This window comes from Glycine soja, chromosome 5, assembly GCF_004193775.1.
Source record: "Glycine soja cultivar W05 chromosome 5, ASM419377v2, whole genome shotgun sequence".
Taxonomy (NCBI): Eukaryota; Viridiplantae; Streptophyta; class Magnoliopsida; order Fabales; family Fabaceae; genus Glycine; species Glycine soja.
The window spans coordinates 2,158,716-2,181,557 of record NC_041006.1 but is presented as its reverse complement, the minus strand read 5'-3'; the positions used below and the strand labels follow the sequence as shown (position 1 = coordinate 2,181,557).

The 22,842-nt window shown below is 34.4% G+C and overlaps 4 protein-coding genes, 1 long non-coding RNA gene and 1 pseudogene across 5 annotated transcripts; 4 read left to right on the top strand and 2 right to left on the bottom strand.

The window, feature by feature from the left end:
• The first annotated feature begins 2,399 nt into the window (after positions 1-2,399).
• On the top strand, positions 2,400-7,201 carry LOC114411841 (two-component response regulator-like APRR1). Its single transcript, XM_028375566.1, has 7 exons — positions 2,400-3,046; positions 3,527-3,688; positions 3,800-3,933; positions 4,677-4,844; positions 5,098-5,197; positions 5,469-5,516; positions 5,680-7,201. The coding sequence occupies exons 1-7, from the start codon at positions 2,860-2,862 to the stop codon at positions 6,606-6,608; spliced, it is 1,728 nt and encodes a 575-aa protein (XP_028231367.1). The 5' UTR covers positions 2,400-2,859; the 3' UTR covers positions 6,609-7,201.
• Positions 7,202-8,331: 1,130 nt separating this feature from the next.
• On the top strand, positions 8,332-11,516 carry LOC114411840 (annotated as a pseudogene).
• An 892-nt stretch (positions 11,517-12,408) lies between these two features.
• On the top strand, positions 12,409-14,384 carry LOC114411837 (probable xyloglucan 6-xylosyltransferase 5). Its single transcript, XM_028375564.1, has one exon. It carries the CDS (start codon positions 12,697-12,699, stop codon positions 14,038-14,040), a length of 1,344 nt encoding a protein of 447 aa, XP_028231365.1. The 5' UTR covers positions 12,409-12,696; the 3' UTR covers positions 14,041-14,384.
• A 1,128-nt stretch (positions 14,385-15,512) lies between these two features.
• On the bottom strand, positions 15,513-17,501 carry LOC114411838. The gene is made up of 2 exons (XM_028375565.1): positions 17,013-17,501; positions 15,513-16,278 (listed from the first exon to the last, which is right to left on the bottom strand). The coding sequence occupies exons 1-2, from the start codon at positions 17,337-17,339 to the stop codon at positions 16,183-16,185; spliced, it is 423 nt and encodes a 140-aa protein (XP_028231366.1). The 5' UTR covers positions 17,340-17,501; the 3' UTR covers positions 15,513-16,182.
• LOC114411839 lies at positions 15,522-17,538 on the bottom strand. Its single transcript, XR_003666538.1, has 2 exons — positions 17,413-17,538; positions 15,522-15,956 (listed from the first exon to the last, which is right to left on the bottom strand). It is a non-coding gene; the product is annotated as an uncharacterized LOC114411839 (long non-coding RNA).
• Positions 17,539-20,078: 2,540 nt separating this feature from the next.
• On the top strand, positions 20,079-21,429 carry LOC114413783 (probable receptor-like protein kinase At5g61350). Its single transcript, XM_028378321.1, has 2 exons — positions 20,079-20,839; positions 21,234-21,429. The coding sequence occupies exons 1-2, from the start codon at positions 20,079-20,081 to the stop codon at positions 21,427-21,429; spliced, it is 957 nt and encodes a 318-aa protein (XP_028234122.1).
• The last annotated feature ends 1,413 nt before the right edge of the window (positions 21,430-22,842 follow it).

Here is a 22,842-nt window from a genome sequence, read left to right as displayed (position 1 = left end):
GTTTAGCTCCTATATAGCATTAGTGTATGAACTACGAATAGCTTTAGCCCTGCCCCTGTGGCGAAAGAATTATCCTTTAGCTCTAGCTCAGCCTTTAAAAGTTGATTTATTCGGACCAAACAAACAAGGGGTATGCCCAAAAACAATTCATAGTGTAAAAGACCCCCTCCCCTCCCAGAAGAGGAAGGAAAATAAATTGCACCAACCCATAGATTGGCATGTCCAAGTTTTAATTGGAAATACTCTTTGATCTTCTCATAAAATCATGTACAAAAGAGAAGAATCGTGTGATTTCCACGTTAGGATCCCTTTATAATGATTGACAATTGTGATTTCTGCCAAAAGATCACATCGTCATATGTATTAAATCTGCGCAAATCCTTTCATAACAAATGGCGACATTGAATTTTAATTATTTCTTTCAGAGGTGTGTGTTTCTTCTCCATGAATTCTATGACGATAATGTGGACTTAACATATATCCTCAGTAAAATGTTGCGTAAACGAAATGCAAAATTGAAAAAAAGATTCTATTAAACTCATATTTGGCAAAGCATTAGATCCACCTGTGATTATTAAGTGGCTTCATCTTTGAATTTCCCAACCTAGGCAAAAGAAGAAATCAGGAATGCTAAGGACCACAATCGCCTAAACTAAATAATTGACACCTATTGTGATAACAGATTATTAAAATACTAGTTTGTTTTAATGTTATTGTAAGACCAAACATTGTCGTTGTCCCGCCTGAAATGTATTAATCTTTTGAGTGGGAAATCCAACTAATAGTATAGTAGATGCATTCAAGATGCATCTAGGAGAAACTTTCTATTTTTCTCTTTTGTCTTCTCAGTAACACCATGTGATTGATTGTTCAGCATAAAGTGTAGAAAGAAATGATCATGTACCTTGCTATTCATGATCATTAGAGGAATGTATATGCAAAGACTCCGATATTCAAGTCAATATTATAAGAATCTAGAGGTCAAGGATATAGTATATGCATGATTTAAGGTGGCTAGAGTTAGGATTTTTATAGCCTTATTGTCTTGATCTCCGAGTCTCAGTATGGATAGTCCATTCAGTCTTTAATGTGGCATAGAATATTTCAGAGCAATGATTTACATGATGGTATTAAGGGTAATAAACATTGATGAGTTTAAGGTTGAAACAAACACATATAACATATTGCACATTAACCCACATTATGCTCAAACATGTTATGTTTTTAGAGGTCATTAATATACTACATGGTTAGGAATCTTGGAGGCCCAAATGCAAGATTGGAGAATAAGTGTACTTTATGTTTACACTGTTCGAGAAATTTTTTTTATCAAGGACATCTTTTTATAAAATTCTTATTTATTCTTCAGTTTTATTTAGTTGGATCAACCTAGGATGTTGCATCTATTAGTCTCAGTTGATATCTGTTCAAACTATGAAGGATATGTAATTCCTGTTGGCTGTTGATGTGGATGTCATTCCTTCCTTCAGATAACTTAAAAAGTTTTCACTAAAAAAAAAGACAATAATTACATCAATTGGCATTTGGATTTTGGTGCGACTGAACAGGTACCGTACCCGTTCTGACATATAATTTTAAAGAGTACTATTTTGTTTACAGAGAAACAAAAATTATTAAATTAAAACAAGATTTGACATTTAAAATGCAGGTTTAATTAAGTTTCTAGTATTTTAAAAGTTTTTTTTGATAATTTTTAGTCATTTGTTAATTTTTCATTAGTGTTTTAATCTTTAAATCTTTTTTACCTATTGTTGGTCTCTTATTTATTTTTATTGTTCAAGATTATTTGTTGTTTTATTCATTTTTAGTTTCTCATTTTTATATATTTTGAATTAATTTTAAACAATAAAAATAAATAAAAAACTAAAAATACTGAAAAAAATAGTATAGACTAAAAATTGATAATGACTAAAAATTAAAATTTAAAAAAATTGAGTGACTAAAAGTTTAATTAATCCTAAAACATATTTTCGTTTGTTTTTCCGCAGACAAATAATGTTAAAAAATCAAGTAAATTTTACTTATATAGAATAGATAAGGTTCTGCAAGTGGCATTCGTACATTACTTATCAAGTAAATTTACTTATATAGGATTTTTGTTCTTTTTTCTTCTGCAAGTGGCATTCGTAAATTTATATTCCTTTTAGTTACTATAGTGAATTTTTTAATCCTAAAAAATAAAATATAAAGTTTAATCCTAAAAAATCCACTTAAAGAAATAAGTTTGAAAAATATAAATGAATAATTAAACTTAAAACATTAAAAAAGAAAGAGAAATACATAAGGGGACTGAAGAGGATATTTGGGATATTTTGGTGAGATTGTGTCTCCTTAAAATAAGGGAGATTTGGGGAGTGACGTGGCCTGCTCTCTATCTCTAACTAACTATCCAGACCCTAACCCACTCATATCTATTTCTATTTCTCTTCTCTCCCTTCTTTCCACGTCACCCTCTACCCTTTTTGCTATCCTACGCCCCCCTTCTCTTCTCCTTCTTCGCACCTTAGCTCCCACCACCATCTATTTGGTATTTTTTTCCCCCTCAGATTCAAATCCCAATCAATCCCTAGCACATAAAACTCTCATGTTTGTTCTCACAACCTCACTACTGGCTCAAAAAAAGTTTGATTTTTTTTTTTGGTTTGAGCTGCTAACGTGCGCCGTCTCTCCCAGACCTGGATTTTGCTGATGCTACAACGATCAGCGGATATGAACAAATGGGTTTTGAGTTTTATGTGTCTTGACTGGGGGTGTGGTTGCAAGATTTGATTTTGTATGGAGCTTTAGTATTGGGTTGTTGTTGTTGTTTTTTGTTTAGTACAGGGAAGAGTGGTCACGATGGATGCTGAAACTGAGACTGAGGAACTTATAAATTTGAACGATAAATCAAGTAACTTTGGTGGGAATAATAGTAAGAGTGGCGATGGATTCATTGACAGAAGCAAAGTGAGGATTTTGTTGTGTGATAACGATTCCAAGAGTTCTGAAGAGGTTTTTGCTCTTCTTTTGGGATGCTCTTACCAGGGTATGAATTGAACTTTCTTCTTTTGGTGTCAATTATTGTTCTGATTCAGGATGATATAATATCAATTACAAAGTTGAATTATGTTTTGCTTGTGCCTTGTAAAAAATATTAAATTGAAATTTGCTTTGCTAGAATATGGTTAGTGATGTGAGTTTCTGGGTTCATTTGAGGATAATTCTGATTTGGAAGTTAGCAAAAATATGGAAGGACAATTTTATATGTGTTATTGAGTTACTTCCATTCGTTTTTAAACTAGATTTGTGTTCTCTGCCCAAATATTTGTGTTCTTTGGCTGATGCAAATTATCATTTTTGTTTTTCAACGTTTGAGGACCTTACCCATTTGTTCAAGGTGTTACACGAAAGATGATTCTTAGAGGAATGTTTAGCTTCCCTAAGCTAGCCTTAATTGAGCCTGTGCAGGGGAGTTGCTTGCTACAACTTTTGAAAATATGACCACTGGATTTTTTATGCTTCACAGTTACTTCAGTAAGGTCAGCTAGGCAAGTAATTGATGCACTGAATGCGGAGGGGCAATATATAGATATCATACTAGCTGAAGTTGACCTTCCAATAAAGAAAGGCATGAAGTTGTTGAAGTACATAGCAAGGGATAAAGAATTGTGTCGAATCCCTGTTATAAGTAAGCCTTGATTCTTTATTTTCATAATGAACTTTGTATGACTCTTTATGTTAGGCAAATTATATCCTGTTCCTCATCAATGATTTTTTATTTTTTGGGTGGGGTGTTAAGTGATGTCTGCACAAGATGAGGTTTCCATTGTTGTAAAGTGCTTGAGGCTTGGAGCAGCAGATTACCTAGTAAAGCCTTTACGCACAAATGAACTACTAAATTTGTGGACACACATGTGGAGAAGGAGGCGCATGGTATGTATTTCCCAACTTCTAATTTATATTTTGTTTATTCATATGATTATTGGTTTTCCACTTGTCCTTAAACATCTCTATTCCATGATGATATGAAATGAATACTGATGACCGACTTTCCCATGGACTTTAAGCATCTCTATTCCATGCTGTCCACTTTTTCTTCGAAAGCTTTGAGATTGATTTGATCAACCCACCAGCCATTTTCTCCACCTGTGTGCTGTACCAGAGCTAAGCCAATCAGCTTGCTGGTGCAAAGTTATGGCCAAAACTCCAAAAGTGTTTTTTTTGGGGGGGTGGGGGGTGTACTATTAAAAGCTTTTTTTTAACTTATAAAATAGGTAATACTAAATGTTGCCTGCCAACTATATCAGTAAATTACTTGTTGACTACATTGTTATTTAAGTTAAAATTGAATCAATGTGTTTGGCAAAGTAGTTTATGATCACTGCATCTAACATTGATTAGTAGTTTCATTTCTCATGAAAATATGTTACATTGCTTCATCATATGTGAATAATGTGGAGAACTTTGATTTAGAAGTCATAAATAAACACAACTTTACATGGAATAACCATAATGGAATATAGAATGTTGGTGTAGCCTCTCCCCTTTTCTCTAGCTTGCTTCCTCACTGTTTATGTGCATTTGTGAATCTCCATTGCATCTGACATTTTCCCCTAAATTTTCCAATGTTAAACTTAGATCTTCTCAAATTGAAATGAGTGTTTTTATTCTGGCAGCTTGGACTTGTAGAGAACAACATCTTGACTTATGACTTTGATCTGGTAGCATCAGATCCAAGTGATGCCAATACAAACAGTACCACCTTGTTCTCTGATGACACAGATGACAAGTCCAAAAGAAGCACTAATCCAGAGACAGGAGTATCAATCCAACAGGAACAAGAGGTAAATGTTAGAAATCAGTATTTAAGTAAAGAAAGAATGTGTGTGTGTGTGCGTGCGTGCGTGCATGTGTGTGTGTGTCTGTGGCAATTTTGAAAACACTTTTTTTTAAAATATAAACTAAAGACTAGAAAACTCATAACTATGTATAGAGCCATTTAATTATGTATTGATGCATGTAGCGAAGTGTTGATGTGACACTTTTTTTTTTGTATAGATACACTATATAATATATGTATATCATTTATCTTTTCAGGCTAGTATTGCCACCATTGCTGCTGTGGTGGTGGAGCTTCCCAATGCTCTTCTATCAGAATATCAGCCTGATGTGCCTGGAATAAGTGATCGTCGAACAGGTCTGCTGCTCCTTTTCCTTTGACTACTATTTTTCAAAATAAAAAATTATTTAGTAATTTTGTACAATGTAATGCTCTGCTTGTTACTTCCTATGGATGTATAGGACAAATATTTGAATGCCATAAAATGATAGATTATTGCAAACTTCAGTTTTTCCTATCTTTGTGCATATTCTTTTAGCCAATTTTGTTCTGTATATCTGCAATCTGATTTCTCATGAAAATCAAATAAATACATTTATTCATGCTTAAGTGTTATTTATTATTACAGTTGCAGCTACTCCAAGGCAGCATCCATCAAGCAGCAGAACTAATGATGGTAGTTTGCACATCATATTTTTCCTTCTATAGCTCTACAGTTATAATTTCAAAATTGGCCTCAGTTTAAAAGGGATGAGTCCTAAAGTTGAATAAAGTTTGGCTGAAGTGAGTACCCCGTGTCATTTTTACTGATGTCTCTCTGATTTTCCATAATTTTGCAGGACATTTTTTATCTGGTCCAAAGAAGAGTGAACTGAAGATTGGAGAGTCATCAGCCTTTTTCACCTATGTCAAAGCAACAACACTTAAGAGAAACGTTGAAGAGAGTGCTCATGTTGACAATACTACTACTACAGAAGTCAGGGTGGAAGATATGAATCAAGCATGTACTGAACAGGGGGGTAATGACCTTAAAACACATGAAAATGAAGAAATGTTTGAAAACCATTCACAAGATGACTTACCCAGCAGCAATAGTATCCCCGATTCTTTCTCTATTGAGAGATCTTGTACTCCACCTGCATCGACGGAAGTTTCACAGCAAAAGCATTACAAGGAAGAACATTCTCAGGGAGTGGTGCATCCAAGAAATGGTAGTCATGGTTCTGGGCCTGCTCAACATGCTTATCCATATTATATTTCAGGAGTTGTTAATCACGTTATGATGCCATCATCAGCACAACTGTATCAAAAGAATATCCAGGACCTGCAGAGTCATGCTGGTTCTTCCATGATTGCACAGTACAATCATCTTCCCCAATGTCCTCCTCATGCAAATGGGATGACATCCTTCCCATATTATCCGATGAGCATTTGCTTACAACCTGGTCAGATTTCTACTAATTCTTGGCCATCATTAGGAAGTTCAAGTTCATGTGAAGTAAAAATAAGTAAAGTTGATAGGAGAGAAGCAGCATTGGTGAAGTTTAGACAGAAAAGGAAAGAGCGCTGCTTTGATAAGAAAATTAGGTATGTCAACAGAAAACGGCTCGCAGAAAGGCGGCCTCGTGTGAGGGGACAGTTTGTCAGAAAGTTGAATGGTATTAATGTGGATCTTAATGGGCAACCTGCTTCCACTGATTATGATGAAGATGATGAAGAAGAGGAAGACAATCATGGAGCAAGAGATTCCTCTCCTGAGGATGCTTGAGAATCTTAAATTGTTCCTTTGACCAAAGGGTGAATGGCCAATGAATTCCTTCCTGCACTAAAACTGTCGTGTTGAGGACTTGACACTGTTCCTGGTTTTGATGGAAAATTCATGCGACAGCATTAATCGATGAGCACGTGCTGTCTGTCGGGGATGCTGATCCAAGTCCCCTGGGTACCCTCCTCATCAGTTGGAGTTCAAACAAACTCTTGCTGGGTATCACTTTCCCAAAAGAATGATCCGTCACTCTTCCAGAAGGTATACCTCCTTCAGGTCATGTCCAACACGGTTGAAAGTATGGCAGTTTTGTTTAATTGTAACTTATTGAACTATTATGAGATTTACTGTCAAACAAATTTTACAACCTGCTCAAGCATATCCTGATATCTCTCTTCATAATTTTACTCTGTACCAAGTGTTGTGTTATTAAACTAATTTAGAGTGGTCAAACCCAAGGTTGAAAGTAGCTGGGTGATTATTTCTGATATTGGTTAGTTGTAGTCATCTAATATAGGTTGAGCTATTTACCAACTGTTGAGTGGAATGATCAACCGAAACCTCTGGACAATGTTACTATTAAAGATTTTTCACTACAAAGAGGCCATTTATAGCAATTGAAATTACCAGTCAAATTTCTGGTCTCATATATCCCTATCCTTAGGTTTTGTAACATCTCAGCCTATTACTATCACGATATGAGGAAGGTGGAAAAGAGAATTGCGTAGCGTGTTAGCTAATTAATTGCCTTTCCTCCTTCACCCCTTTTATTGAATTCCTTCCCACTTTCATGTTTCCTTGGATTCTTTTCACAGTAGTGAAACAATATAAAAGAATAATAGCCCAATATAAAGGAATACCTCAGTATTCTTCCCCCAACCAATCATATTTAATGTTCTACCACATCTTAAATATGATTACTTCTAAAAGAGAATACCTATATCTAAACAAAAAAAAAGAAGAGATCTTTCACATCCTGGTAATATTTTCTTATTTTTCACCCACCTTATAAAAAACAATTCATGAGCATAATATTTGTGGAATTTAATATGAAGTAGAAAATAAAAAAAAATATTATTATATTATTAATTTTTATATAATTACTTATTTTATTTTTACTTTTATAATAATTACATTAAAATAACATTTAAAGTAATCTTTTAATTAATTAACAATGTAAGTATAACAAAATTAAATTCATATTTAAACTTAAATATCTTTTTATCCATAATGAATATTCAATTTTTTTTTGTTTTTAATAAATTTTTGCTTGCATTGAGTTTCTAATAAAATAATAATTTTATTTTTATTCATTGACACTTATTTTTAATCTTTGATAAATTAACGAATTTAGTACTTATTATAAATTAGCGAATTTAATACTTCTTTCTTAATAAATTTTTTCATGTATTAATAGTCGAAATAAAAATAAATTTATTTTATTTATTTAAAAATAAATACAAAATTTAATAATTTATTAGATACCAAAACAAAATATCAAAGATTATAAACAAATATATTATTTTAGGAATTCAATATAAAATAAAAATAAAAATTTATTAGAGAGAAAACATATTTATTAGGAATAAAAACATATTTAACTAAAACTCTAGGATGTGTTATAATTTAAATAATAATTAAATTTTACTACAAAAACTTTTTTGGTATATTTGAACTTTTTGTTGTACATTAAAAAAAACATTTTAGTATTCTTCTAAACTCGTGTTGACGTGTTATTCCCTCTTTCAATCGATCTGACACGACAACCCTGGTAATTTATATGTTCAGTTTAACCCCGACCTCTGAACTCTGAAGTTCAGCTTCGAACCCTAAATTTAAAACACAAGAGGTTCATCAGCAGTCCCTAAAGTCTAGATTTTGTGGATGCCAGCATCTTACCTTTCTCTTTAACATGCAGTTGGGGTTGATTACATCTCGCACAACCCATGTGTCTGAAAATTTAGAGTTACAACGCTGCAAATACCTATTTGATGAATTTCTCGAATGAAATTAAAGATGCATGCCTTGTTGAAACCTGCGTGGAAACGCTTTTGGCTTCAAAATATGAGTACCCAGAATTTTCAAATATTTCCATTTTCTCATTATTCCACATTGCAGCCAATGTCTGTTCATCCCCAGTTGCAAGAGCTCTGCAACATTGTCATGAGCACTGTTGGTGGGCTAGATGAGCTGGAGTTGAGTCTAAGTAAGTTCAAAGATTCTTTAACTTCATCTCTTGTAGCTCAGGCTAACGATTCTACTAAGCATGAGGCACACACTAGAAGATTGCTCAGGTTCTTCTTATGGTCTATTAAGAATTTGAGTCAAAATTTGGAAGACAAGGATTATAATCATGCTCTTCAACTTTTTGCTGAAAAGAAAGACTACACGGCAATGGATATTTTGATGGGAGATCTCAAGAAGGAGGGTCGAGTCATGGATGCAGAAACTTTTGGTCCTGTAGCTGAGAATTTGGTTAAACTAGGAAAAGAAGATGAGGCATTGGGTATTTTCAAGAACTTAGACAAGTATAAGTGTCCTATAGATGAATTTACAGTTACTGCTATAGTTAATGCCCTTTGTTCCAAAGGGCATGCTAAGAGGGCTGGAGGGGTAGTTTTGCATCACAAAGACAAGATTACAGGAACAAAACCTTGCATATATAGAAGTATTCTTTATGGGTGGTCTGTGCAGAGGAATGTGAAGGAAACTAGGAGAATTATTAAAGAGATGAAATCAAATGGGGTTATGCTACAACACATTCCTCAGGTGCCTTTGTGAACGGAATCTTAGACATAATCCTTCAGGACTTGTGTCTGAAGCTTTAAATGTCATAATGGAGATGAGGTCTTATAATGTTTTCCCAACCTCAATCAGTTACAACATACTGCTTTCTTGTCTAGGGAAGACCAGAAGAGTTAAGGAATCTCGTCATATACTTGAAACAATGAAAAATTCTGGTTGTGATCCTGATTGGCTCAGCTACTATCTTGTGGCAAAGGTGTTGTTTCTGAGTGGAAGGTTTGGTAAAGGGAAAGAGATGGTGGATCAAATGATTGGAAAAGGTTTGGTGCCAAACCCTAAGTTCTACTACAGTTTGATTGGTATTCTTTGTGGGATTGAAAGGGTAAATTATGCTCTTGAACTGTTTGAGAAAATGAAGAAAAGCTCAATGGGAGGTTATGGACCAGTTTATGATGTGCTCATTCCAAAGCTTTGTAGAGGAGGGGATTTTGAAAAGGGAAGAGAGCTTTGGGATGAAGCCACAGATATGGGCATCACTCTTCTGTGCTCAGAGGATGTTTTAGATCCTTCAAAAACAGAAGTTTACAAACCTACAAGGCCAGAAAAAAGCAGCCTTGTGGACAGCTCAAGAGTCAAGTCTCCAGAAAAAGTTACAAAATTTTCAGGGAAAATGAAGATGAGAAAAAGAACAGTTGCAATGAAGAAGAAAAAGAACTAAAAAAATCTACTGCAACTTAATAGATTAACTACATATTAGTATTACTACAGGTTTGTGCTTATGAACTACATACTCTTTGTTATTGGATTCAACATCTTGCATGAAAAATCTTTATGATCTCTCAGTTAAACTGCATCTTATTCTGTTAGTTCAAGTTCACATTTTTAGGTGTTTTTGCACATGTTAGCCATACCATTTTGTGCCATATGACTTTACTTGGAGCTTTGGACAATTTAGAATCAACCTTTTCAGCTTGGTATCGGAAATGTGTTTCTGACATCTTTATTAATTAATAGGGGGTGGTTAAATGCTTATAAAGCTTGTTAATTTCTCTTCTGCTGTCGCACTTAATTCTTAGAGTTGCAGGTTGTAGTTGGCCAAAACATTGTTTTAATATTTGAAATATAGTTACCATCTGAAACCGGTACCTCTAGTTTTATCTAATTTCCTATGTAGTCTAATGTTGGCTATTGGCATTCAACAGTAGCAAAGCAGGTTAGTTATATTTCACAATAAGAAGCATAAACACAGACAAGAGTCACAAGTGTAAATTACACCACATGAACACGGACGACTAAGTCTAAATTACAAAGACACGGGATGCATATTTATCCAAAACAGAGATTATTGTTTCAGTTTCTGATCGCCGAATTACTTCAAGTTTGTCTTTGAATCTCCTTGAACGATGTGCATGAACCGATATCACGCCTTGTATCCATAGAAAGAAGAGTACATGCTTGGAAAAGCTTCCATTAAAAAGGGCATCTAGATTCAGAAGGCACTTGCTGAGCACATTAAGTCATGTTTCAATCAATATTCTCTATATGATCAAACTCTTGATGTTTGAGGTTTATTTTTGGTATAATCAAAATGCTCCTTTTTTTTTTTCCTTTATCAGGTGCATGTACTATTTTTGAAACTATCTCCTCCAGGTAGGACAATAGGACAGTGGCAGCAGAGAGGATGATGACACAGTAAGTATTACAAAATGGAGATCAAGATCTTGAAACCCCTCACATGGGGCCCCCTCAGCCTCTCACTCACGTTCCCAGATGCAACTCTCCAATCTAACTTTCCATTACAATGCAAGTGGATTCCACGCGTAACATAGCAGAGACAACTATGGGTCCAATGCCAGAAGGCCCAAAGCTGGAATAGACTCTATCTAGCATAAGCATGCCATACATACGTTTCCCCACTAATATTTTCTCTCAAAATATCCTTAATTAATACAAATTCTTATTTATGGTCTTGATCTTGTTTTTTAGTTTATTTGTTCTCTAGTAGGTCAAGACTGAAAATAATCAAAGCGTATGTATTGTATATTTGTAATATTGTCTTGGGTTAAATTTTTCACGAGAGTCATGCCTAATGGCGTCTCGTTGAAACTTGCTTGTCTCTTTTAACTTGTCGGATAGGGGAATTTGTTGACTTTCCTTTTGGCCAAACCAAATCTTACTGATACACAAACAAGACTATAGTCTACACTTTTAACATTAAAAGAAAAAGTGATGTATTCTAGGGAACGGATTATTTGTGCCCAATCTATTTTTTATTTGTAGACTTTCATCCAAATGCTAAACTCGAAAAGAAATTCATGTTTTCTTCTAACAACTGGAAAGTTGACCAAGAGGAGATAAAAATAATGGTAAAATCTGAGTAAAATGTCTTTATTTTTATGAAAATCACTAAAAAGAATATTTTTTTTAAAAAAAAGAGCCAAAAGATCGAAGTATAAAAAGATATTTAAGTATTAGAAGGAAGGAGAACTTTATCGGTCATAATAATTCTATCCGATTCAAATAAAATTATCTCTAATAGAAGATATAGGTTGTCTAGATAAAAAAAAAATATTTGAGTGTTATTACAAAAATTAATAATTTTAACATACAAGATATTTAAAATTAAAAGATAATATACCTTTTTTATGATAAAAATACATTTTAATTAAAATTTAAAAATAAACATGTTTTTAATTCTTACAAATACAATAAAGTGTTTTTAATTCCTGAAAAATAAATCTATTTTTATTCCTCTTTTCTAAAAATGTGAATTGTCTATTATTGTCTCTTATTCACATATAAGATATATTTTTATTTGGATTAAAAAAGGTAGTAACATTTTTTATCCTATTTAATCGTAAATTTTATTTTTCATAGTATTTTTTTGTCTGTCATATTACATCACTGATTTGATGTATTTTCTATTTATTTTTTTTTTATCTCTCACCGGGTCGGAGTTCAACTAGTGTATCCCAATCATGTTCGAAAAGAAAATCGTATAAAATATAGACAGAAAAGGTAGTAAAATATTAACACGATAAAGAGCATTACTTATTAGTATTTATTTATAAGTGTTGAAGATCCGGCACTAAGAAAAAACACATATTTTGTTTCTTCAATCTCGCTTTTCTTCAAAATCCAATGATTTTTGTTTCTAAACCTCCTTCTCAGACTCAAACAAGCACCCTCTAGTCTCTGTCTCAAACCTTTTCCCTTTCCCTCCAATTAACCAAACCAAACACTCCCTAACACCAACCATTTATGCATTTCGCAAACCACACCACACTCTTCGCTGTGTCCACTGATTCGTGTTAGTTATAATTCAATTCCCCCCAAATCTCGCGACATGGGGCAAGAGAACCACCACCACAAGCGCAGCACCGGCGTGGGCTTGCCGACCTCCAACGCGCGAAGCCGCGGCGGCAACGCGCTTCCCCGCGGCCGCCAGATCCAGAAGACCTTCAACAACATCAAGATCACCATCCTCTGCGGCTTCGTCACCATCCTCGTCCTCCGCGGCACCATCGGTGTCAACCTCGGTTCCTCCGACAACGACGCCGTCAACCAGAATCTCATCGAGGAGACCAACCGCATCCTCGCCGAGATCCGATCCGACGCCGACCCTTCCGATCCCGACGACCAGCAATTCTTCAACCCTAACGACACCTTCACCCTCGGCCCCAAGATCGCTAGTTGGGACACAGAGCGCAAAAATTGGCTTCACCAAAACCCTGAGTACCCTAATTTCGTCAGAGGTAAACCTCGCATCTTGCTCCTTACCGGTTCCCCTCCCAAGCCCTGTGATAACCCTATTGGAGATCATTACCTTTTGAAGTCGATTAAGAATAAGATTGATTACTGTAGATTACACGGGATTGAAATTGTGTATAATTTGGCTCATTTGGATGTGGAACTTGCTGGGTATTGGGCTAAGTTGCCTATGATTCGGAGGTTGATGCTGTCGCATCCTGAGGTGGAGTGGATTTGGTGGATGGATAGTGATGCTTTTTTTACTGATATGGTGTTTGAGCTTCCAATGTCTAAGTATGATGAGTACAATTTGGTGCTTCATGGTTACCCTGATTTGTTGTTTGAGCAGAAGTCTTGGATTGCGGTGAATACCGGGAGTTTTCTGTTTAGGAACTGTCAGTGGTCTTTGGATTTGCTTGATGATTGGGCTCCCATGGGCCCCAAGGGGCCGGTGCGCGAGGAGGCCGGGAAGATCTTGACGGCCAATCTCAAGGGGAGGCCGGCGTTTGAGGCTGATGATCAGTCCGCATTGATATACTTGTTGCTGTCCAAGAAGGAGAAGTGGATGGACAAGGTGTTTCTTGAGAATTCATTCTACTTGCACGGTTACTGGGCCGGGTTGGTTGATCGGTATGAGGAGATGATTGAGAAGTATCACCCAGGGTTGGGGGATGAGAGGTGGCCGTTTGTTACACATTTTGTTGGATGTAAGCCGTGTGGGAGCTATGGAGATTATCCTGTGGAGAGGTGCCTCAGTAGCATGGAGAGGGCTTTCAATTTTGCAGATAATCAGGTGCTCAAGCTCTATGGGTTCAGGCACCGTGGTCTCTTGAGTCCTAAGATCAAGAGGATCAGAAATGAGACAGTTAGTCCTTTGGAGTTTGTAGACCAGTTTGATATTCGAAGACATTCTACGGAAAACACGGAATCAAAGAGCTAGTGAGAAAGTTGTTGTTCAATGGTGGTATTGTAGAGAGTAATTATTTAGAAGTGGAGTTTCATTTGGGGACGGTTCGCATGTAATTCTGCTTCTTCTGTTGTCTTGGTACTTCTTTGAGAATGTTAGGATAGAATTCTTTCGTAAGTTATCTTCTTTCTTCCAGGTTTGAGCAAATCAGCAAACAAAATTTATTTACTCATCTGCTGTATACTGAGCTTCCTTTGTATTTGGACTTTTGTGACATGAAATGAGTTCACCAACTTAATTAATATACTTCCCTGTCCTCTTTGATATCGTTGTGATATGTTGTAACATGAGGTAACTACTGTTTTCTGTAGCTGTTATATTTGATCTGCATATCTCAAATGTGTTTAACAAAGGAAGTGTGTGATAGTTTGCCCAATTAAGATTTGAAGTGATATATTTTTTTTATATATTTGGACAATGTTTTGGATTCATGTTTACCCCCGTGATAACAGTGAATCCAAAATGTTGGGAGTGGCCTTTTGACATGTAACGATAGGATAAAAATCTATACCAGACACCAACATCTTTTAACTGCAACACTGTTTTGTCTTGGAACCAAAAAGGTGTTATTCATATTGACAAATACAGTGGCATGATATTTGAATATCATGTCTCACGAGGCCCTGCTTTCTTACATGTTAACATTAGCACATTTCTTTGTCAGTTACAGCTTTCGTTCCGAGTATACATTCCTGCGCACTCTACGATTTGTGAATGGAAATATAAATAAAACAAATCTTGTATTTTCTTGAAAAGTTGTTTTCACTTTCCAATCATTTTTTCCCTTCCCATTTACGACTATTCAAGAGCTTAAGAAAATATATATATTTGGGGCAGGTTAATGTATATCACTTATGTCTGATGAGCGTAGCATAACAATGTGCTATTAGTAACAGTATGCTAGAAAAGTTTTAATATTTGGCTATTAGCATATTCTTTAATTCAATTTTGTAATATCCTTGTAATCATGAGGTGACATTATATGCTTACTCCACTAAGAGTGAGTTCATATAGTATCAAAAGGAGTGTGAAAGTACTCTTGCTGCGCTGCCGGTGGTGGTAACTCAGTCACTCTTAGTTTAGTAGGAAGCTTTTAAGAGATTCCTAACATCACATGACTTGTTATCTTTCGTAGATATCCCCGTCATTATCATGTCTCTTATAAATTATAATTGCATAATTGCAAAATGAGACTTGAATGACGTGCAAGGTGTCGCGTTCATTGTACCAACAAATAATTGCGTAGTTATTTGGTTAAAACTTAAGTGGCCATGGCTCTTTTCCTTGTTACATTGTATAATTTCGTCGTCATTTGTTTTTCGGGTCCAGACTTGTCATTGTTGACTAAGCTTTTGAAGAGGTTGCGCCGTAAATCCTCTTACATGCAATTAACAAAGTAGAAAATGAAATGAAAAACTGTAATTCTGCATGAAACAAATAATTCTTTGAAAACATTAAACAAATTCTTCAAATAATAATTAATCACGGGCCTGTTTACTAAATACTAATCGTCAAAATTCACTCCATAACACTTTAGAATGATACGTTCTTGGATGTTCTGTGACATGCATCTCAAATACAGTAAATAAAAGAATGGGATTTTTGATTTTCCAAAAGCTAACCAAATATGGTGGAAGTCATTAAGTTAACATAAGGACTTGAACAAATGCAACATTGATCACCAAGAACCTAGTTAACAAACCGTTAGTACAGTTAGAGTGTTCTGCCAGCTTCGCTGCGTAAATGCTGTGGTTATCCATGAAGAGTGGAGAACTTCATTCGTCAAAGTTTTCACGCAGATTAATGATATAACCCCAAAGGCGCCTCATTCGTAAGCCATTTGCTTTGATTAGGTTTGATATGCCAGTTCTGATTGTTCAATCACTTGGCTGTAGCAGGAACATGTGCAAAGAATAACTATTAGTTGCTATGTCAATTTACAACCTAACTCACATGCAGAATCCAAGCAAATTACAAAATGCACATGTAAGCAGTGGTATTTCAAAAATAGAAAGAAGATAACAGCAGCATCAATGATCATTGGTGTAGGCAGGGTGAAGCCCCGACCACTGTTCCTTGTGAATGTGAGCTACCATATTCACAAGCTTTAGGAAATCATTCCGCTGCCGCTGCTTTTGCAACCAAAGCTTTGTGACGATCTATGAGTATTTCATTCATTTGTGCAATCTGGTGCAAGAGTTTGGCAATTTTCTGTAAATAAAAGTAGCTAGCAGTTAGAAATGAAGGTCATAGCAAAGGAGGACAGAGAGGAAAGCGGTAAAAAAAATGCTTAGCTTCAAGAGAATGAATCAATAGAAATGAGACATGATTGCATTTGCATAGAGAATCAGTGTGAGCTTGAATTAGTGGTTAGTTCAACTCACCATGATTTATAGAAGCAACAAATATTTGCTTTTGTGGTGAACTCACCATGATTTTATCTGTTTGTTGCTTCCAAAAATCATGGTGAGTTCAATCGGAACACACTCAATAGTTCATGCCAACATACACATCCAATGTTTAAATAATGGTAGGAAATGCCTTCTTCACAAAACCATAATTAATTTTTTCCCTTTGGGCAAACAAGGTCAGTACATTCTTTGTTATAAATTTCCTCCAATGCAATTGAATCCACTTCCAATGAGATATACCCCTGAACCTTTCTTGTTAGGGTAGAAAACTATTTCTACCTAAAGTAGGCTGACATTGTTAGGCTCATCGCATCTCAAGTATTCTTTGCTTTAACTCTCGTGACCTTTCACTGTCGTGTTGTGTGTGTCATCCTTTAAAAGGCGCTTTGGTGCGTTAAGAGAAGGTGTTTACAAATTAGTAAAATTACCATTAACTTTAATTCCTAAATAATTTCAAATTTCATTTGAATGATGATGATGATGATGATGGCATGGCCGAAATTGTAATGAAAGAAAGAGAAGAAATTTACGAACCCGATCTTTGTCCTTGATGATGTTAACGAGACGCGCTTCATTGGGCGTGAGGGTTATCTTCTTCCTGATGGAGATGAAGATCCAGCATGACATTAGAAGCGCTGCAGAAGGCAGCCCAATTGACCAAATTGGCCCTCTCTGCATCAAAGATGAAAGCTTGGAACGCAATATGTGGAAGGAGATACTAATCCAGCCGCGAAGACGAGAATCGAAGGGTTGGGGTGAAGGAGGTGAGGGAGGGGTTTGTGACGCAATTTGGAGATTTTCGTGGTCGATTGGGGGAAATAGGAAATCATTTGGACTCGGTGGAAGGTCAGAATCCACCATCCTTCTTCATTCAAGTTCAAGACTTCACTTTCATCAGCCAAAGCAAGAAATTATAGAATTCATAAGTGATTACCTCTGTACTGTACCGGAAGGCCAGGGTTGCTTTGCTTCGGTTAACCTAACCTAGTATTAGCCTGTTACCTTCCCGGCTTTCTCCAATCTTGGTCAAAATTTGAATGTCAACATAAAAAATAAAAAATAAAAAAAATATATCATTATGATACGTATTATTTTGATTTAAATTAATTGGCTGAATTATAATTTTAATTCTCTTTAATTTATGGGTCACGATTTTAATTATTTTTTTTAATATGTTAATTAAGGTATTTCATTTTTCGGTGGAATCTCCTGCTATTCTTATAAATTTTTTATTCTTTGAGCGGATTATAAAATTAATTATGTTTAATCACATTTGAAATTCATCTCTCCTTCCCAAATATATATATTATGTGAGAATCAAATTTAAATCATTTTTCACAAATATATCTATTAAGTTTAATTATCTATTTAATTCTTACCGATTTTAAATTTATCTCCTCCTAATTTAAATGAGTCTTATTGTCCTTAAAATTTACATTTTAATTCATAAAAGGTTTTTATTGTTAAAAAATTTTAATTAATGGAATTAAAAAAGTTAACGGCATAAAACTTTTAGGAATTAAAATATAAATATCAGGAACTAAAAAATTTAGTTATTAACTATATGAACTGTAAAAGGAATAAATTTAAAAATTATTGAGATTAAATAGATAATTAAACCTACCTATTGATATTTTAATTTTATTTTTTACAATTTTAGTTCTCTATGTATTTTTTTGGCCAGACAGATAACAAAATGCCGGTCGAATCCTCATGTGTATTTAAGATGATGGAGAAAATACTGTATTCTCTCATGCTAAAGTATTTTGAATGGTTAATTTTATTTAAGAAAAACAATTTAAAGAAAAGTTACTGTCCTGGTCCAAACTTTTGGCACCCATTATAACTTATAGTAGTATAAAAATGGCTTTAGTGTTTTTTTTTACAATAAAAAAATGGCCTTAGTTTTTAGAATTTTTAAATTGTGCAAAAAACTGGTTTGAATCTTTATATAAAGCACAGAGAAATTATTGGCCCATAAATTAGCCTGAGTCATAACCCATCCAAATTGATAGTTCATCCTGTTAGAAATGAGTCTGAATTAAGGGTACCGATTTGGTTCAAATTAGACTTTTTGAACTGGACTCCAACCAAACCAGATCAATGCCCAGCCCTAGAACTATGATTATGTGTGTGCATGCATACACATATTTTATGTTCATTGTAAACTGTGGAAGACGTTAAGTGAACTAATTTGCTAACAGCTAGTTAAAAGGCTCAAAATTGATTAATACTTAAAATTTTATTTTTATTATATATTTAAAACACTTTTGTATTTCAAAAGTATGACGTGCTAGTAATGTTAAGTGCATAAATTAAATGACTCATTAGTTATTCGAGTTTACTCAGTAATTTTAAATTTGAATCTTACATATATAATTAGATATTTAGAAGAATGTCTTAATCACCTAAAACGACTTTACCCCGCTCAAATAAAAGTGTTTCCTTAAAGAATATTTATGATTGCTAAAAAAATATATGATGTATCGATTCATTTAATTAATCCATTACTCTTGATGAGTTGAATTGAATTTACTATAAAGAATGAACTCAAATGGGTTCACTTAAATGTTAAATATGATAAGTTAATTTTTATTTGTTAAAATTAAAAACATGACAAATTAACTTTTTTTTACTGCCATATGACAAATTGACTAAAATAAGGGTTGATTCATTTTTACAATTCTAATTATAAGTTGTAAAATATTCAATCTCATTTTTTAATATACAATGTGATTTTAATTTAACACCTCATACAAATTGTTTAAACTCTTACTACTAGATCAATCCTAATATGTATCATCTTATTTTATTCTAAAGTGTTTTACTGGTAATAAGCGCCATTTTTATTTAGTTCTTATAATTTTTAAAATGATTAAGCCAAAGAAGGAAACAAACAAATAGAATAAGAAAAATATTATTATTGCATTTTAAAATTAAAAAAAGTGGTTGCAACTGTCATATGAATCTACCACCAAGCGTCTAAATCATTGGACTTTTCTAACTTAACTGTAGATCAAATAAATGTGAACTAATCAAATGTAATGTTCTCATACTAGGAATCCTAAATTAAAAAAGCAAATGTCGGAAAAACCAACAAAAAAAGAAATACTTTTAGTACTTTATCATCTCTTATTAATTACTTTACTTTTAGCCGTAAATTATACTTTAAAACTTTGTTATCCTGAGGAACCAAAAATGAAGCTTAAATCACAAACAATTTATCATACAGTGAATATTTTTGCTTCAATTTCGTAAACTCGGGTGGGTCATCTTATGGGCAATCATGATATTAATTAAGGACAGATGGCAAATGTGTAGTCAAATTATGCTCTGTTGCATTGCATGTATCATGCTAAAACAAAAATCTTTCTAAACCGATTCGCTTTGGTTGTTACGCGGTTTGCACTTGCTCATTGATAAAAGAATTTTAGGACAAACAAACGTCATTAGTGACATTCTAGGGTCCAACGTATACCTCGCTCTGATTCATCATTAGTTTTATCGATTCTAACAACACCCTCCAACATGCAACACAACTTGCTTCTTCTCCCTTTCATTACAAACAAAACACCTCTCTTCTGTTTCTCCAACTGCTGCATGCATTGCACCTTCTCCAAAAAAAAAAAAAACTACCTTCAGTTTCTTCCTCGTATTCATCATTCATGTACCCCATGTTCATCTCCACCCTCATTGTGGAGCCTCAACAATGGAAGAAGAAAACAAAGGAATCATAGTGAAGCTTCCTTTTGTGTCATCCCTTTCAATATTTCTTCACCTTTTTTCCTTTTCACCCCTGCCAAATGTGACTCTTCTTTCTCACCTAATGTTAACTATCTCATTGATTGTGGCTCCTCCCACCCCACTCTGCTCAAAGATGGTAGAACCTTCAAATCTGATCGTGAAACCACTTCTCTCCTATCTACAACTGAAGATTTACAAATATCACTCGACTCATATCTCTCCCCTTCTGTTCCTTCTTCATCATCACTTCCTTTGCATCAAACCGCAAGAGTTTTTCAAGAGGAATCCACGTACTCCTTTTACATCTACAAAAGTGGGAGACTTTGGGTTCGTCTTTACTTCTTCCCTCTCCCTGACCCTTCCTATAACCTAACAAGTGCGGTTTTCTCTGTCCAAACCAATCAGCACGTGCTCTTGCATGAGTTCTCTGTGAGGAACAATGACACATCTGTTTTCAAGGAATACCTTGTTAATGTTTCTGATAGTAGATTCTCTCTTAAATTCAAGCCTAAGAAAAACTCATTTGCGTTCATCAATGCCATTGAGGTTGTCTCAGCCCCTGACACTCTAATATCAGATTCAGCAACTGCACTTTCCCCACATGGAGAATTCAAAGGGTTGATTTTAATATCAGATTCTCTCTTAATTTTTCAATTTTTTAAAATAATAAATAATATTAAAAAATAAATTATATCTGCACTTTCCAATATTATTTATCTTAATATCAGATTCTCTCTTAATTTTTCAATTTTTTAAAATAATAAATAATATTAAAAAAATTTGTTGGTTTCTTGGGATTTCTACATTTGCCATTCCTGTCTTCCGTATGTCCCCCTCCTGCTGTGGTGGATCCTAGGTCTCAACCAGTTATACTTCAACGTGTACATCAATGGGATTGAGGGTGTGTCAAATTTGGATCTTTCATCGCAAACCAAAGTTCTAGCCACTGCCTTTTACAAGGACTTTGTGCTAAATGCATCTTCCATCACAAACGGTTCAATCTTGGTTCAGGTGGGACCAGCCAATCTACAACAAGGCATGGACCGATGCAATTGTGAATAGAATTGAGGTGATGAAGATGAGCAACGATGCAGACAGCTTGGATGGTTTTTTCTCTGTTGATGGGAAATACGAAGGGGCCAAGTTCAGCAACCAAGGAGCTACCATAGCCACTGCTTTTTTTCTCTTTTGGGGTAGTCCTAATTGAGGTACTTTGTGCTAGGCCAGTTATTTACCCTACACTGCCAAGAGAGGAGATTAATTTGGCTGATTGGGCAATGAAACAACATAAAAGAGGAGTGCTCAGGGAAGTAATTGATCCACGTATTGTTAAGATTATCAGTCCTCAATCGTTCAATGTTTTTGTGCAAACTGCTGAGAGATGTTTAGCTGATTGTGGTGTTGAAAGGCCTAGTATGGAGGATGTGTTGTGGCATTTGGAATATGCTTTGCGCCTACAAAAAGATGCCACAAGGATTAAAGAACTTGAAGAAAAAAGTGCAAGTATATTCACAAATGAATGTAATGATAATGATAATATAGCAGGTCACTCGGGTGATCCAGCAAGTGATGTGTCTGACAGCACAGATGCTAATTCTGCTTTGTTTTCTCAGATAGCCAACTTTCAAGGAAGGTAAAGTTAGATTAGACAGGAATTAATTACAAAGAGGTTCAAAGGCAAAGTGACTATGGTAGCTCCTTGTTCCCCCACAAAAGGAGTTGGATTAGTAATGCCACTCTTCCTTACTGCTAATATTCACTTCAGAAGTTTATGATATGGATCAACCTCTAAGCATTGTCATGCAACATGATGCACCCCCAAATTGGAGTGAGTGATTTTAGTTTTCAAGTATAAAAAGAGCCTACTCTGTTATTTTCTCCCTGTTGTCATAATTGATCATAGTGGAAAAAAAACATCAATAGGGTAAGAAAAATTTTGTATCTCAAGCGTGTTTTGTGCTGTCACGTTATATAGCAAAAAGTTAGCTGGAATATACAAAGTATTATACCTATCTGGTGTCTCAAAATGTGAGTTTTTACTTGTTTTTAACGCAATTATTTCATCCTTCCTCTTGAGTTAATGGATTAACTTTCAAAATGATTTAGTTACGTCAAACAAACTTTTTCATAAATATTTATAGGAAGAAAAAATCAAATAAAATGATTTTTTTTGTAAGATAAAATTATTTTATATCATAAGTTAAAATCAAATTTTAAAAATTTAATATCAGAGAATTTTTACAAATTAATTTAATCATAAGTTAATTTTAGATTATCGAAGAATTTTATTATATTTTTTTTCTTATTCTCTAAGTGCTTATAGAAAGGTTTCTTGAAATAGAACCCTACAGAAAATATCACATTAGAAGAATAAGAATTAAAAGTTTAAAATCAATGGATTTTTTTTAATAAAATATTTGGATTAAACTTCGGAAGCTCTGACTTTCCCCTCTAGGTTTGGTGCTAACCCTTTTTGTATACATTCAAACCAAACGGTTCCTTAGTGCTTCATGTCATTATTTTTAGCGGTCAGCAATTTTAGGTCTGAAAGAAATGTTATACTGCATAATTTGTATACAATTATTTTTTTCAGAAACATTATTGGTAAAATTTTGGTTAT

Bases quoted from the DNA above. Each gene is read 5' to 3' on its own strand.
- LOC114411841 (XM_028375566.1), top strand. From the start codon at position 2,860: ATGGATGCTGAAACTGAGACTGAGGAACTTATAAATTTGAACGATAAA. The intron at 3,689-3,799 runs GTAAGCCTTGAT...TGGGGTGTTAAG, and splicing joins GTGTCGAATCCCTGTTATAA to TGATGTCTGCACAAGATGAG. The intron at 5,517-5,679 runs GTAGTTTGCACA...ATAATTTTGCAG, and splicing joins AAGCAGCAGAACTAATGATG to GACATTTTTTATCTGGTCCA.
- LOC114411837 (XM_028375564.1), top strand. From the start codon at position 12,697: ATGGGGCAAGAGAACCACCACCACAAGCGCAGCACCGGCGTGGGCTTG.
- LOC114411838 (XM_028375565.1), bottom strand. From the start codon at position 17,339: ATGGTGGATTCTGACCTTCCACCGAGTCCAAATGATTTCCTATTTCCC. The intron at 16,279-17,012 runs GTTCGTAAATTT...TTTTATTTACAG, and splicing joins TCATCAAGGACAAAGATCGG to AAAATTGCCAAACTCTTGCA.
- LOC114413783 (XM_028378321.1), top strand. From the start codon at position 20,079: ATGCATTGCACCTTCTCCAAAAAAAAAAAAAACTACCTTCAGTTTCTT. The intron at 20,840-21,233 runs GTTGATTTTAAT...ATCTTGGTTCAG, and splicing joins CCACATGGAGAATTCAAAGG to GTGGGACCAGCCAATCTACA.